Here is a 16,349-nt window from a genome sequence, read left to right as displayed (position 1 = left end):
GTACTGGGGATCTGGAAATAATGGAATAGGGTCTCGGAATATAGCAGAAATTTGAAGGGGGGGGTGTCAAGGATCTGGAAGCACTAGGAGAGGGCCTGTGGTTCTGGGACTACCATAGAGGGGGTTATGGGAAAACTGGGACCAGATCTGAGATCATGACATCTGGCAGCATTGGAGAGGGAAATCTTGCAACGAGAGGGGAATTGTGGATGTGGTGTAGGGTTTTGTGAGCACAGAGCAGTTCCTTGGATCTGGAAATGGAGAGGGCAATACTGGGAAAAGGGTGCATGGGATCTAGTTGGACTGGAGTGGGGAGGGCCATGGAAGGACAGTGTGTGGCAGAATTGGATGTTAGAATGTGGCAGATTGCTGGACAGAGTCCAGCAGGCTTGTGGGGGAAGCAGGTGCCAAGAGAATGGAATTTCACTTACCCGTGGCCCGTTTCAGATCTCTCGTCTGTGGTCTCTCCTAACCGCTTTCTCCCATGTCCTGTCAACTACTTGCTTTTTTTGCCGTCAGGCACCCCTTCCCACACTTTTGCTGCAGTTCCTGTCTTTATTTTCTGTCTTAAAGCAACAAGTGTGATATTATTGAGTTTACTGACTTAGAAATTTTTTAATAAATGTAAAATTCAATAAACAAACAAAAATTAACTCATAAACAATGTACATTTGAACATTTTAAGTAGTTCCCCAGTTTTTTGAAATAAAAAAAATCCTTTAACAATCAAAAGTGGTTCAGAAGAGTCTTCAAAACTGAATTTTCAATTTGAGGGGAAAAAAATCATTCTCTTGTGACACTTACATGAAGTGTATGCAAATGCAAGGCTTGTAAAATCTAATAAAATATATTTAAAGTCTTGTGTATGGTGCACACTTCCTATCCATATTGTCCTTGCATCCTGTGTTATGAATTTTGTGTTTTTTTTTTGTTAACATTTGTAAACTAAGGCCATTAGGTGACAGATACCTACCTACCTGCTCCTCACTTGACCTGTGTGGTCTGGTCTGGTATATTAGGAAAAAAAGGGTGGTCAGATTGATAGGTAGGCCACTGCTTGAAGGCTAGAATCAGGGCAGCTGCAAACAGATCAATCAGCACTTGCTCTGCCTCTTTTGCTCTCTCGTTATCTTCCTCTTACAGTATTTGTGTGTATCTTTTTCTCTCTCTGACTTCCTTTGTGTGCATTTGTGTCTGAATCTCTCTCTCCCCATCTTCCTGTGTCTTTGTGTCTTTCTTTCTCTTTCACGCTCTTCCATTTTTGTGTGCCCCTCTCTATCTGTCTTTGTCTCTGTGCCTCCGTCTGTCTGTATTTTTTCTCTGTGCGTCTATTTGTATCTGTCTATTTTGTTCTTTCACTTTCAAAACTTTATAGAGCAGAAAATGAAAGCTACAGTCATGTGATCACAACACTGTTATTTTTTCTTTCTCTCACATGCGCAGTTTCTTCTTAAAAAAAAAATCTCTATGAATTTTACCTCGGTAAAGCTTTTGAAATTCGTCCTCCACCTTTTCTTCAAATAATTTAGTAAAACTCTTAAGTAGAAATTTCTAGTAGCTAAAGAAAAAATATTCCTCCGTATAGATGACTGAAGAGTACAGATATATCCTGGGAAATTAGGTACACTGTGCATGCTCAAGCTGCACAGTCCAAGCTCAAGCTTTTAGGAAAGGCTGAGGCCTGCAAGTAAAAACTTTAATGAATGCCTTAAAAGACAATTCGATTGATAAATTTAATCATGTTTGTGAGTGTATTTATTGAACTTTTAAAAAGTTTTGTTTAAACCCTTATTTTGGACTTGAAACATTTCAGTTACTGAGGAAATGGTGGCTTAAAAATTATTCAGAAAGCCTTTTAAGAAAATTGTGGGAAGCCAGTGGCCATATTGCACTACAGGGTAGTCAGATTATGCAATCAGAGTGATGAGCTTACATAGGTGTTTTTCATTACAAATGTGGACATCGGAATTTATAATGGACAAGTTTGACACAAAAAGTGTGACAAAATAGGACAACAAGAATTCAAGTGGCTCAGACAGGAGGTGTGTGCACAGATGTAAATTTTTTAATATAGATTGATTATCCTTTATCTATTCAGATTGCTTTAATGGTATGTGTTACTGGATTGCTTTTATTATTGGTGTGTTGAGAGAATTCTCTTCTCTTTCCCCCCCCCCCCCCCCAACACCTCCGTGACATACATTCCGTTGTCTCGAAGGTGCAAAAGACACATTCTCCACTGTTTTTCTTGTTCCAGTGCATCTTTTGATTAGTGTAGACAAGTATAGGAACTAGCTGCATGGGAAGGAGGAACAAGCCTGTGTCCTACCAGTTTGTGGCACCTTTTATCCAGTAACCTTTCTTGAAACATTGCATATTATTTTTTAAAAATGAAACATAATGGCCCAGATTTTGCAGGAGGGGGCATCTCGTGGTATTAGACTTTTTCCCTTGCCCTTCAGCTCAAAAATATTTTGCACTGCAAGTTGCTGGGAGTGCGAGCTAGTAACAGCGTGGCAAGGTCAAAGGGGCAGCTGAGACTTTGGCGAATGATGAGACCAACAGTCATAGAGTCATAGATTTATACAGCACGGATAGAGGCCCTTCGGCCCATCGTGTCCGCGCCGGCCGTCAAGCCCTGTCTACTCTAATCCCATATTCCAGCATTTGGTCCGTAGCCTTGTATGCTATGGCATTTCAAGTGCTCATCCAAATGCTTCTTGAATGTTGTGAGGGTTCCTGCCTCCACAACCCTTTCAGGCAGTGAGTTCCAGACTCCAACCACCCTCTGGGTGAAAAAGTTCTTTCTCAAATCCCCTCTAAACCTCCCGCCTTTTACCTTGAATCTATGTCCCCTTGTTATAGAACCCTCAACGAAGGGAAAAAGCTCCTTAGTATCCATCCTATCTGTGCCCCTCATAATTTTGTACACCTCAATCATGTCCCCCCTCAGCCTCCTCTGCTCCAAGGAAAACAAACCCAATCTTCCCAGTCTCTCTTCATAGCTGAAGCGCTCCAGCCCTGGTAACATCCTGGTGAATCTCCTCTGCACCCTCTCCAAAGCGATCACATCCTTCCTGTAGTGTGGCGACCAGAACTGCACACAGTACTCCAGCTGTGGCCTAACCAGTGTTTTATACAGCTCCATCATAACCTCCTTGCTCTTATATTCTATGCCTCGGCTAATAAAGGCAAGTATCCCATATGCCTTCTTTACCACCTTATCTACCTGTTCCGCCGCCTTCAGGGATCTGTGAACTTGCACACCAAGATCCCTCTGACCCTCTGTCTTGCCTAGGGTCCTCCCATTCATTGTGTATTCCCTTGCCTTGTTAGTCCCTCCAAAGTGCATCACCTCTCACTTTTCCGGGTTAAATTCCATTTGCCACTGTTCCGCCCATCTGACCAACCCATCTATATCGTCCTGCAGACTGAGGCTATCCTCCTCGCTATTTACCACCCTACCAATTTTTGTATCCTCAGCGAACTTACTGATCATACCTTTTACATTCATATCCAAGTCATTAATGTAGACCACAAACAGCAAGGGACCCAGCACCGATCCCTGTGGTACCCCACTGGCCACAGGCTTCCAGTCACAAAAACAACCTTCGACCATCACCCTCTGCCTTCTGCCACTAAGCCAGTTTTGTATCCAAAGTGCCAAGGCACCCTGGATTCCATGGGCTCGTACCTTCTTGACCAGTCTCCTGTGGGGGACTTTATCGAAGGCCTTACTGAAATAAGGCCTGGTTAAGCAGTCTATCTGCTTAACCAATGAGATTTAAGGATTGAGAAAGACATCGAGAAATGATGGAGAAGGAAATAGGGTGAATTAGAGTCAAATCAGATACAGAAAAATAAATAGACGGAAAGAAAGATTGGATTAATAGAGAGAACAAAAAATAGAGAAAGGAAAAGTAAGAAGTTTTAAAAATCTATAACAATTTACTACCTGTAGGAATGAGACTCCTCAGTTTCAATTATTCCCTTTCTGGGTCTCTGAGGTTGAGTGGCATTGCAGGAATATAAATCTCGTCATTAAAAAGGTACTTGCACTTTTAAGTCTAGCTCTAACTTTCTGCGGCGTGTTTAATTGGCAATTAATGTGCAAGTGCAGCAATTTCCTAAAACTCACAGGGAGGTTGACAGCGAGCCGCCGTTTTTGCGAGGCAAATGGAGTGGTGCAAATCATCCAGCAACTTGTGGTGATTCACGAGGTATCTCTTCCTTGCCGGAAGTTGCTGGATGATTTACACAATAACTGTGTGCGCATTAAACTCACTGTTATTTTGGCAGCAAAATTTGGGCCATTATCATCTCCTCAAACTAACTATCACTTGTGATATTTCTCAAGGTTGGTGCTCTTGTTTGAGGGCAAAGGAAGAAAATGTGAAGAACTATGTACATAATTGGAAGGAGGATTCATTAAGCAAGATGAATTGAAATTTCACTTTTAAAAAGTTTTTAGTGTTTGCAAAGCTGACTGGAACACAGGGATGGGCCTGTCTTCAAAACTGTCCTCACTTATTCAAAATCTAGAATATTTACTGAGTTTTATTTTATTTCCGCTAAAAATGTGACTTGTTGGAACTTGAATATTTTCAAATGATTTATTTTTTTGTTTACTTCGAGGAGTCATTTTTTCTTAACTAAATTAGTACATTCCTGAAAATCCCAACCCAAAGAGTGGCATTATTCCGGGTAGCTACTATTTTGAAACCATGCTTTCTGCTGTAGCTGATTTTAAAGCACCAGTCTTTGAACCAGGAGGTTCCATGCAGCAGGGGATGTACACACCTAAAGGTATGTCACTGTTGTTTTATCTGAAATTAAAGTTGTTTTATCTGAAATTTTGCAGATATTTAAGGAAAATGACTGCTTGTGTTAATGTGGCTTGCAAAATTTTAATATGTTAAGTATTGAAAAGTGGATGTTTGAAAGACTTACAAAATGTTCTCAAATCTACTTTGTTGCTCAAATAATTAGATATTCTACTGTCATCAACTGAGAATCACAATTGAACATAAATTATTTTCAGAAAAAATGTATGTACCCAACCTGAGTTGTTTCCTTCATTTTCCCCATTTTGTTAGTGTAGATATAGTTCACACGTGTCAATTGCCAAATTTGTTTTGTCCTCGTTTGTTTGAGACGATTGTCATGATTTTTTATTGTGTTATGACTTGCTTTTGCTTTTCACCAGGCCTGTTTTGTCTTGAAATAAACTTCCAATAGGAGATCATTGGCCATTTTTTATACCTTTTTAGTAACTCTCCCATGTTACTGTTAAATTTGTTGCTATCAGATGTTGGCTCAAGTTCTTCCAATTCAAAACAAGTCTATAGGGACACTAATTTTATATTTACATAAAGAATATATCACATTTTTGTGTTTTCTTTGTTTTGCTACTAACCCTGTTGCTTCATTGAGGGGGGGGAAAAAACAATAGTTCAACAAAATAGGTAAAGAGGAGGTGTGTAAAAGGTTGGCAGTGCTCAAAGTAGAAAAGTCACCTGGTCCGGATGGGAGGGTGGAAATTGCGGAGGCGCTGGACACAATCTTCCAATCCTCCTTAGATATGGGAGAGGTGCCAAAGGACTGGAGGATTGCAAATGTTACACCCCTGTTCAAAAAAAGGGGAGAAGGATGAACCCGACAACTACAGACTAGTTAGCCTAACATCGGTGGAGGGGAAACTTTGAGACAATAATCCGGAACAAAATTAATTGGCACTTAGAAAAATATGGGTTAATAAAAGAAAGTCACACAGATTTGTTAAAGGCAAATTGTGTTTCACTAACTTGATTGAGTTCTTTGAATTAACAGAGATGGTTAATGAGGGTAGTGTGGTTGATGTTGTGTAAATGGACTTTCAAAAGGTGTTTGATAAAAGTACCACATAATAGACTTCTTAGCAAAATTGAAGCCCATAGGATTAAAGGGGGAGTGGCAGTGTGGATAAGAAATTGGCTAAGGGACAGAATGCAGAAAGTGGTGATGAACGGTTGTTTTTCAGACTGGAGGGAAGTGTGCAGTGGTGTCCCCCATTATATTAATGACCTAGACTTGGGTATGCAAGTCAAATTTCAAAGTTTGCAGATGGCGTAACAGCCTTCAGGAGGACCTAGACAGACTGGTGAAATGGGCTGACACATGGCAGGTGAAATTTAATGCGGAGAAGTGTGAAGTGATACATTTTGATAGGAAGAATGAGGCGATACAAACTAAATGGTATAATTTTAAAAAGGGTACAAGAAAAGAGATACCTGGGGGTGTATGTACAGGATTTAAGACTGTAGTGGGAGTTGTGTATAGGCCCCCTGGTAGCAACTGTAAAGTGGCAGAATTTGTAAATGCAGAGATTAGACAAGCATGTAGCATAGGCAGAGTGGTTTTAATGGGGAATCTTAACTTTCATATTGATTAGGATAAGCAGACGAGCTCATGTTAGAAAGGTAGCAAATTTCTTGAGTGTGTTCAGGGTAGCTTTCTGCAACAATGGGCTCTATTTTAGCACCCGCTATCGGGTGTGTTCTTGGTAGGGGGGGGGGGGGGCCTCCGAAAATCAGGGAATCCCGGAGCGGGTCGGGAGCCCGGCTCCAACCCGCCCACTTCCGGGTTCCCCACAGACGCGCTGAGGTGCGCGCGCAGCCCCCGCATGTGGGACACCCGCAGGCAATTAAAGCCGGCGGGGTGCCACTTGAGAATATTTATCTTGGTATTTCAGGTCATTAACAGACCTGATTAAGGGAATATGTCAGGAGGGGTGGGATTTTAGAAACAACTGTGACTGTTTCCCGTACTGGGGGAAACACTCCCAGTTGAAATGGACGTGTTGCAGCTATCAGCCTGTGGCAGCTGCAAAGGTCCATTTGACAGGTGGTGGGGGGAGACCCTCACTCATTGCAGGAGGCCACTCTGTCACTTTGGACAAAGATTGGCCTCCACCACCCTCCTCCTAACAATAAAATTCACCAACTTGCACACTTACCCCGGGGTCCAGATACATGTACCTACCTTGCGGACCCCCTCAGATGTACATCTTCTGAATGGGGGCTGCCGTAGCTGCAGTCATGACCTCCTCAGAGGGCGAACAGCATCACCAGCCTCGCCGGCCAAGCTGTCCACCTCTGACATGTGACACATCCACCTGCACAGCAGGAGGGAGGGCAAGTGCAGAGAGAGATGCGTTGCAGGGGGCACTACCCTCGCCACAGGGTCCACAGACCGAGGCTCAGCTTCCTGGCCCTCTCTGAGCAGCAGTGCACACAGAGGCTCAGAGTCACTCGACATGTAGTCTGGACATCTGCAGCCTCCTTGATGCCGAGCTGCTCCCGGCTGGCCCGAGCACCATCTTCTTACCTGTCGCTGTCAAAGTCACCACTGCCCTCAACAACTTCTCCTCCGCATCCTTCCAGGGTGCCACCGGGGACATTGCCGAAGTCTCTCAGTCGTCTGCACAAAAGAGCCCTGTAAATACACGTACACCCACTTTGCAGTGACGCAATGGGTGGCATCCGGTGTGGGTCTTCATTGTGATCCTCAGGAAAGGGCATTGTTGCACAAACCAGACAAGATTCGCAAAGACGTGGCAGTAGTGGTGACAATATAATATGTGATGTGAGTTGGTCAGAAATTAAATAGAAGTAAAAACCATGACAAACCCTCAAACACCCTTGTGCATCCCCTTCATGCTCACGACACGTTTGCCTTACGCTTCCTACTGCACATATGTGATTCATGCCCTGTGGCTGCAGCACAGGTAGTGGCAGGTTGAGTGAGGCTGACTGTGAAAGAGATGCATGAGTGGGTGAGTATGAGATAGAGCCATCAGATTGTATGAGGATTGGGTTGAGTGGTAGTGGCAGGATGAGTACTGGCGAGGTGAGTAAGTGCAGGTAAGATGAGGATGAGGTTTAAGTGGGTGTGAGGGGTGATGCGACAGAGTAGTGTTGGCAGTGCAGAAGGAGATGTGGGGTGGGGGTGGTGATGTGGCAGACGGAGTGTCGGGGAATGAGTAAGTGTACTTACTTTGGCTGACCTACTTAGGTCATTGGAGCACCTCCTGCACTGTATGCAGGTGGGCGATATGTTGGTGGTGCAGGTGACCTCCTCTGCCACCTTGAGCCAGGCCTTCCTGGTGGCAGAAGCAGGCGGCTTCCTCCCGCCCGCCGGGGGGAAGATCTCTGTCCTCCCCCTCCTCCTCACCCCATCTAATGATACCTGGAGTGAGGCATCATTAAAGTGGAAGCAGCCTTCCCCCTGGGCTGCTCCACGCTGTATTTTTTCCTATTTGTTGCAGCATCTGTCAGTGGAGTACTGCCCCTTTAAATAGAGCTCCTCCAGCTGACAGACTTTACTGCGCATGCGCAGTCCGCCCGACGCGCAGATCAGCAGCGGGGAACCCGGAAGACCAGGTAAGTGGATCCAATTAGGCTGCGATCGCGCGCGGGTCAGACTGATTTCACCGGGCGCGTTACCCACGCACCCAATAGCCCCCCCCCCCCCCCGCCGTGAACCCGCAGCCCTGACAATATCGAGCTCAATATGTCCTAGAACCAATAAGGCCATATTAGATTTAATAATGAGTAATAAGCCAGATTTAGTTAAATATTTACACACCGTTAGGCTGTTATCTAATAGCAATCATAATATGATCGAGTTCAACATTGTGTTTGAAAGGGAGAAACCTGTATCCGCTACTAAGATTCTAAATTTAGGTAAGGCCAACTTCAACGGGATGACACAGAGACTATCCACGGTAATCTGGGCAAATCTGTTAATGGGTAAAACGACAGAAAATCAGTGTGGGGTGTTCAAAAAAGAATTTAATGTGACACAGAACCAGTTTATAGCCCTAAGGGACAAGCGCTCCACTTGCCAAAAAAAACAACCATGGATGACAAAAGAAGTAAGGGACAACATAAAACTAAAAGAAAAAGCATACAAAAATGCAAAAAATAGCACACATCCTGGCAACTGGGAGAAATGACCTACTCCTGTTCTTATGTCGTGAGTCTTTGAAGGTGGCAGGATAAGTTGAGAAGGCTGTTTCAAAAGGTATACAGGATCCTTGGCTTTATAAATAGAGGCATAGGGTACAAAATCAAGGAAGTTATTCTAAACCTTTACAAAAGACTGGTTAGGCCCCATCTGGAGTATTGTGTTGAATTCTGGGCACCACACTTTAGGAAGGATGTCAAGGCCTTAGAGATAGTGCAGAGGAGATTTACATAGAATTACATGGAATGTACAGCACAGAAACAGGCCATTTGGCCCAACAGGTCCATGCCAGTGTTTATGCTGTACACGTGCCTCCTCCCTCCCTCCTTCATCTAACCCTATCAGCATATCTTTCGACTCCTTTCTCCTATGCTAGTCGCCTCAACTACTCCTTGTGGTAGCGAGTTCCATATTCCATCCACTCTGTGCATAAAGAAGTTTCTCCCGAATTCCCTATTGGATTTATTAGTGACTATCTTATATTTATGGCCCCTAGTTCTAGGCTCCCCTGCAAGTGGAAACATCATCTCCATGTCTACCCTATCAAACCCTTTCATAATCTTAAAGACCTCTATCGGATCACCCCTTAGTCTTCCCTTTTCTAGAGAAGAGCTATTTACCAGAATGGGACCAGGGATGAAAGGTTTCTGTTATGTGGAGGGACTAGAGAAACTGGGGTTGTTCTCCTTGGAGCAGAGATGGTTAAGCAGAGATTTGATAGAGGTGTTCAAAATTATGAAGGGCTTTGATAGAGTAAGTAAGGAGAAACTGTTTCCAGTGGCAGAAGGGTTGGTAATCAGAGGACACAGATTTAAGGTAATTGGCAAAAAAAAGAGGCGACATGAGGATAACATTTTTTACGCAGAGAGGTTCGATCTGGAATGCATTGCCTCAAAGGGTGGTGGAAGCAGATTCACTAATAAATTTCAAAAGGGAATTGGTTAATACTTGAAGGGAAAAATTTGCAATGCTATGGGGAAAGAGCAGGGAAATGGGGCTATTTGGATAGCTCTTTTAAAGAACCGACATCGGCAAGATGGGCCGAATGACCTCCTGTGCTGTATCATTCTATGAGTAAGGAAAGTAAGAAGAGCGGAGGTGAAAGACCAAGAAAAATGTAGAGAAGACAAAGCGGGGGTGTAGGGGGGGCATGTTTGGCTCAGCAAGCTCATCCAATGAGTAGCTGAACCATACAGACCAGGAAAGTCCTGGGTTTGATTGTTGGTTTGTGCTGAGTTTGTTACAGTGCCAATATTTTTTTTTCTGCTATATTTTATTGAGTTTATAGACATTTTTGTCACAACTTTCAACAATAAACACCTGCACTGGTTTTAAACACAGTTTAAGGTTTCCGTGGGCTTTTCGTGATGCAGACGGCCATGACTGGTAACATAGTTGCCTGTCTACAAAACACAACACCACCATCAAACATTTGTGTTGGTCTTTTAGCCCAAGACTGCATAGACTTTAAAATATAGTTGATTAGTGGTCTCGTCCGGTGCAATCGCTTCAGTTGCATCCACAAGTATTTCAGACCAGCCTACTGATGCCAGTGACCCATCTGCATTGCTTGGCTGTGTTTTTCAGTCGGTATCCTCGAGATCTACGTGGTGATTCAAGATTGTCTAATTGGTTCCAGTCAAGTGCTGATGCCTGGCACTAACTGTCCCAATGTTTACATCCATAAGAAGAAAACTGACTGTCATTGTTCTGAACACCTTAACTCTAATGATAAATAAAGTTCCCAATGACATCTAACAAAGATTGCAAGCATGCTGCCCAAATTTTGGCTGCTCAACACCAACCATCCCCTCAAACCCAGTCCAGCATTGCTTGAGCTTGATTGTATTGGTTCTGGTTAGGATCCAGGCCATACTGTCTTCTCTGAACGCACTAGCCAGAGACCAGCTTTGGTACTGAGACTTCTGTTATGGTTATGGATAAACTGATATTGATCAAAATGAGCTGGCCCTTTGCTTGTCCATCTTGCTATTCTCAACCCATGCCATCAGGGGATGCCCTGATGGCTAGTATTGAGGCATAGTTCAGAAAGAGGAAACATTCCCTTGGTACTGTCCAATTCAGGGGGTCATTCTGACTAGTGCTGAAGAGGATAGATTCTCAATGTAACATGGATGGCCTTCGTGACCTGCCATCGTCTGCCTCAGGTGGTACCGACGCTATTTTGGGCATATGGTTCGCATTTACACCACATAGTTAACTTGCGCTGTGTTTTCTGAAGGTGACCTGACAGCAGATTTTTAAAAAAAAATTAATTCTCGGGTTGTGGGTGTCATTGGCAAGGCTGGTATTTATTGCCTATCCTGAGTTGCCCTTGAGAAGGTGGTGGTGGGCTGCCTTATTGAATGGTTGCATTGTGGCAGTTTGATACAACCGAGTGGCTTGCTCGGCCATTTCAAAGGGCAGTTAAGAGTCAACCACATTGGCGTAAGACTGGAGTCATGTATGGTCCAGACTGGGGAAGGACAGCAGGTTTCCTTCCCTAAAGGACATTAATAAACCAGTTGGATTTTTACAACAATCCGACTGCTTCGTGGTCCGTCAGCTTTACTGATACCAGCTTTTTGTTTCCAGATTTTAAAAAAAACTGAATTCAATTCTCAAACTGCCATGGTGGGATTAGTCCAGGACTCTGGGTCACTAGTTCAGCAATATACCCATTACACTATCATATCAGTTACATTGTCGATCCACTGGCCGAGTTCAAGAGAGTAGTCGCGGGTGGAGTGAACGGCTGGGCAGGAAGGACAGCGAGAGAGGAGGATGAGGCATTTGGGGTTGATGCTCCTAAGTAAGCGGTGACAGGTACCTCAATGGCCCTCTGGGGAATGCCAGGGGATAAAGAGGGTAGATATGGGCTTAGCAAAGGGGGAATTCAAGCCTGGGATGGCAACAGGTGAGTGGGAAGGCAGACAATCTAATCATGAGACCCCATATTTTCTCCATCACAAAGACCACCTACTTCCACTTCTGTAACATTGCTTGCCTGTGCCCTGCCTCAGCCCATCTGCAGCGAAACCCTCATCCATGCCTTTGTCATCTCCAGACTTGACATTCGAATGCTCTCTTGGCCAATCTCCCATTCTCCACACTTCATAAACTTCAGCTCCAATTTAAAATTCTCATCCTCGTGTTCAAATCCCTACATAGCCTTGTCCTTCCTACCTCTGTAACCTCCAAGAACTTGTATCGATAAGTGTGAAGTGGTGCATTTTGTTAGGAGGAATAAGGAGGCCACAAAGTCCTTGGAAAATAAGAGTCTAAATGGGGCAGAGGAGCAAAGGGATCGAGGGGGACAGATTCACAAATCGTTAAAAGTAGTAACGCAGGTTAAAGCCATAAAAAAAAACTGCAAACAAAGCCCTAGGGTTCATTTCTAGAGGAATAGAATTCAAAAGTAGAGAAATTATGTTAAGCTTGTATAGAACCATGGTTAGACCACACTTAACTGTACACAGATCTGGTCTTCATATTACAAAAAGGATATAGAAGTAAATCTTTTATGTACTTCTCCAGTACAAAGATGACACCAGAACTGAGAGAGTACAACTATCAGGAAAGACTGAACAGTGTCTAGAAAAGAAAAGAGAAGAGTGAGAAGTGATCTGATAGAAGTCTTTAAAATTATGAAGAGGTTCGACAGGGTAGATGTGGAGAATATGTTTCTACCAGTGAGGGAGTCCAAAACTAGGGGCCATAAATAAAAGATAGTCACTAATAAATCCAGTAAGGAATTCAGGAGAAACTTTACCCAGAGAGTGGTGAGAATGTGGAACTTGCTACCATGGAGTGGTTGAGCGAACAGCATAGATGCATATAAAGGAAAGCTAGATAAGTAAATGAGAAAGGAATAAAAATATGTTGATAGGTGAGATGAAGTTAGGTGGGCGGGGGCTCGTGTGGAGCATAAACACCAGCATAGATCTGTTGGGCTGAATGACCCGGTTCTGTGCTGTAAAATTCTATGGAACTCTGCTATCCTCCCAAGTCTAACCTCTTGTGCCTCTCCACCCCTTCACCCCACCATTGGTGGCCATGTCTACAGCTGTCTAATCCCTAAGGTCTGGAATTCCCACTCTAAGCCTCTGCTTTTAAGAGCCTCCTTAAAACCTACTTGTTTGACCAAGCTTTTAGTCATCCTAGTATCGCTCAGTGTTGATTTTCATCCGATTAAGTTTCTGTGAAGCAGGTTGGGATGATTTTCTACAATAAAGGTACTACAGAAATGCAAGTTATTATTGTTGTAAGGTGATTTGATGCGTTCAGTGCCAAAATGGTTCAGTCTAAATGCTTTAGACAATTCTAGTGCCAGCCCACTCCAACTGTGTTCTGATGTCTGTGAAGAATTCAGATAACTCTACAGGTACACTCTTTGGCAGCTTCTCCAGGCAAGGGATACTTGTATGTGTAACAATCTGGGTTACACATTTCTGATGTACTAAGGAAGTGGAAAATTTGCAGAGAACAAACAATGTTGTGCATTTGTCCCTTGTATAGCAACATAGTAATATATTTTACCTGCCAGTTGGGGGAGCTGTATGTCTGTTGCCCTGTTCTACAATTTTAATGTTTTTTTTGAGGAAATGGTTATGCTCCTGCAGCTTGCAACAGTCTACTAAATCCTGGATTCTGCTCTTAAAGGTGAACTTTCAAGAATGTTGAAAGGCTGGCTGAGGAGCAGAATGGTTAGAATTTTAAAGCTTGCATGTACTGAATTTTTGGTGTCATAATTTGTGCAAGAAAGTAAATCCTAAATAACACCATGCAGAAAAAAATTCTAGCCAATTAATGTCCTTTTGTTGTAGAAGATTACCAAGTGGGAAGAAGGCTAGTGATTAAAACAAATAGGTTGTGTGTATATTTTAAAAAAGGGAAGCTGCCATTAACAGAGTTCAGATAAACTTCAATATCACTAATTCTTGTGCTGTTAGAAACATAGAAAATAGGAGCAGGAGTAGGCCATTCGGCCCTTCGAGCCTGCTCCGCCATTCAATATGACCATGGCTGATCCTCGATCTCTACCATATTCCCGCTCTATCCCCATACCCCTTGATGCCTGTTGCCTGAACTATTTAAATTTGTTAGTTATGGTTGCCGTCTGTTTAACGTTTTTAAGCCTATCTGGTGCTTTATCCCCTATTTCGTGACTCCCTACCATAGCCTTTAATCACCAATACGGATCATTGTCAGAAGCTTTCTAAAAATCAAATATGTAATGTCAAATGCATTTACCCTGTCTGCTGTAACCAGCAGCTTAGAATATCATGATCTCACCTTCCTGAATCCAATTAGAACCTTTTTTTAAAAACCCATACTTTTTCATGTGTTTTTTAAATATCAGTTTTTAGTTTATTTTGTTACAATTAAACAACACAAGATTAGAGCCACCTGTTTCAGTGGCAAAAGATGTAATGTGTTTTTTCTAATCCTGACAGCCTTTGGAAAAATGTTTTTCTTAAATTACACCTTGAATTTTTAAAAATAAAATACTGGTTTGGGGGATAAAACTTGTCTGAATGTCTCCATGAAAGAAACTTACTTATTTTCTTTCGATAGTGTTATTTTCATCGCTTGGACACAAGATGGCAGTATGCGCTTTCAATTCTAAGTGCTTCAATGGACCCCAAATACAAAAAAGACTGATTTTAAGACTCAATGGCCTATTACTATTTACTATCTGCTGTTTTTGAAAGGTGTTTTAATTTCTATCTAATTTTTAAAAAATCTCTTCAGGCGTAGGGAATTGAAAATTGGCCACCATTCCTGCTCCTGATTGCTATCCAGCTGCTGAAGTGTGGATATTGCGCGAATAGCTAAGAAACATTCATTGTTGAGATTCATATGTGATGTATAGCCATTTGGATGATTAACAGGAGGGTCTATGGAATTGTATACTTGCCTTCAGGAAGGGGAGAATTAACGATTTGGCAAGTGGGGGGGGGAAAACAATTGTATAAGTATTTGTTCTGCATATATAAATGCAATTGTCAGCTTCACCAATGGGTAAATTATTTGCTGCAAGTATTCTATATCAAATGATACAGCAAACTAGTATCACCAATGCAAACTCCAGGATATATTTTTTTCTATTTCGAAAGAGACCTACATTTCTTTGAATATCCTTTACTCCAATTAAGCATACATTTAAAGACACTTAGTGAGTTAGTTGTGCAACATAACTTTTTTCTGCTGTTCATTAAATCAAATGTGCTTCAGATTATGGACATTATTCTGATCAGTTATTCACAGTTTTAAGGATAAAATGTTTTTGAGATGACTTTTGTTTTTGGTGAACTTTGCTCTCTTTACATACTAGATGACATTGGATAAGTCCGTAGCTTTTTATATAAAAAAAATTGTGCCAATGTATGATTATTTTATGGTATGATAGACTATAATATACTACATAGAAAATGTAAGTGACTAGGTTATTATATACCAGTTCTTTTGTTTCTCATCACACTGTCCTAACTATCTGGTTAGCCCATTCTTCTGTATTTATTAAAATTGACAGTAGCACACATCTGCTTAATGGGCAGGTCAATTTAAAGGAAACATTTGTTCAAGCAATTGTTTTTTCCCCCTCCATTCCCTCTTCCCTCCACCCCCCCCCCCCCCCCCCCAGTCAATTGTACCATGTTTCCATGTTTGCTCCCTTTACACAATCTTCCATTAAGCAGTCAGTTCAACAGAGGAATATTCTGTGCACTTTTTGGTTAATATACTTCGGTTTATTCCATGTTTATGCAAGAAGTACACTGCTGCAACAGCTGCTGCTCTTTTCTGCGGCGACTGAAAAAATCATGTAGAATACCACTGTTGAAGCTGCATCACATTGCTTCATCCTGCCGAATTCTTTCTCAGACAGTAATGCCATGTGGTATAATAAACAGACGTTCAGAGATGTAGATAACCATCACTTACTTGCTCCACTGGTACCCCAGCACCAGTTCCTTAGATCTTCCTGTGCTCTCAGGAACAGTGAAAGTTATGGCTGTGAGGCACCTGTCCTTGTTACTGTTGCCACTGTCTGCACCTTGTTGGCGTGCCACATAATATACAAAAAATAAGTTTGAACAAGAAATTAGGTTTAATGCACTTTCTCACTAAAAGATTGTACCATATATTCTGTTCTTTAATGGAATTAGTAAATCTGTACTGATTATTTTCATCCTTTGGTCAGCTGATGTCTGGAATCAAGAGTTTGACCCAATTATGGTGATTCTAAGAACTGTATATCGCAGAGATGTTCAGTCAGCAATGGATAGATACATGGGATTGTAAGTATCTTTTTAAACCTGCTTGAATATGCAGTATTGTAT

The 16,349-nt window shown here is 42.4% G+C and overlaps 1 protein-coding gene across 4 annotated transcripts in view; it reads left to right on the top strand.

The window, feature by feature from the left end:
- The window catches only part of ubr3 (ubiquitin protein ligase E3 component n-recognin 3), a 323,662-nt gene that overhangs the window by 61,340 nt on the left and 245,973 nt on the right, over positions 1–16,349 (top strand). For all 4 annotated transcript variants that reach the window (XM_067987503.1, XM_067987502.1, XM_067987501.1 and 1 more), the window contains exons 18-19: positions 4,667–4,806; positions 16,211–16,307. In XM_067987503.1, the coding sequence (XP_067843604.1) occupies positions 4,667–4,806; positions 16,211–16,307 (237 nt within the window). The remainder of the gene's footprint in view (positions 1–4,666; positions 4,807–16,210; positions 16,308–16,349) is intronic.

This window comes from Heptranchias perlo, chromosome 7 (assembly GCF_035084215.1).
Source record: "Heptranchias perlo isolate sHepPer1 chromosome 7, sHepPer1.hap1, whole genome shotgun sequence".
Lineage (NCBI taxonomy): Eukaryota > Metazoa > Chordata > Chondrichthyes > Hexanchiformes > Hexanchidae > Heptranchias > Heptranchias perlo.
This window is presented reverse-complemented; position numbering and strand designations above follow the sequence as displayed.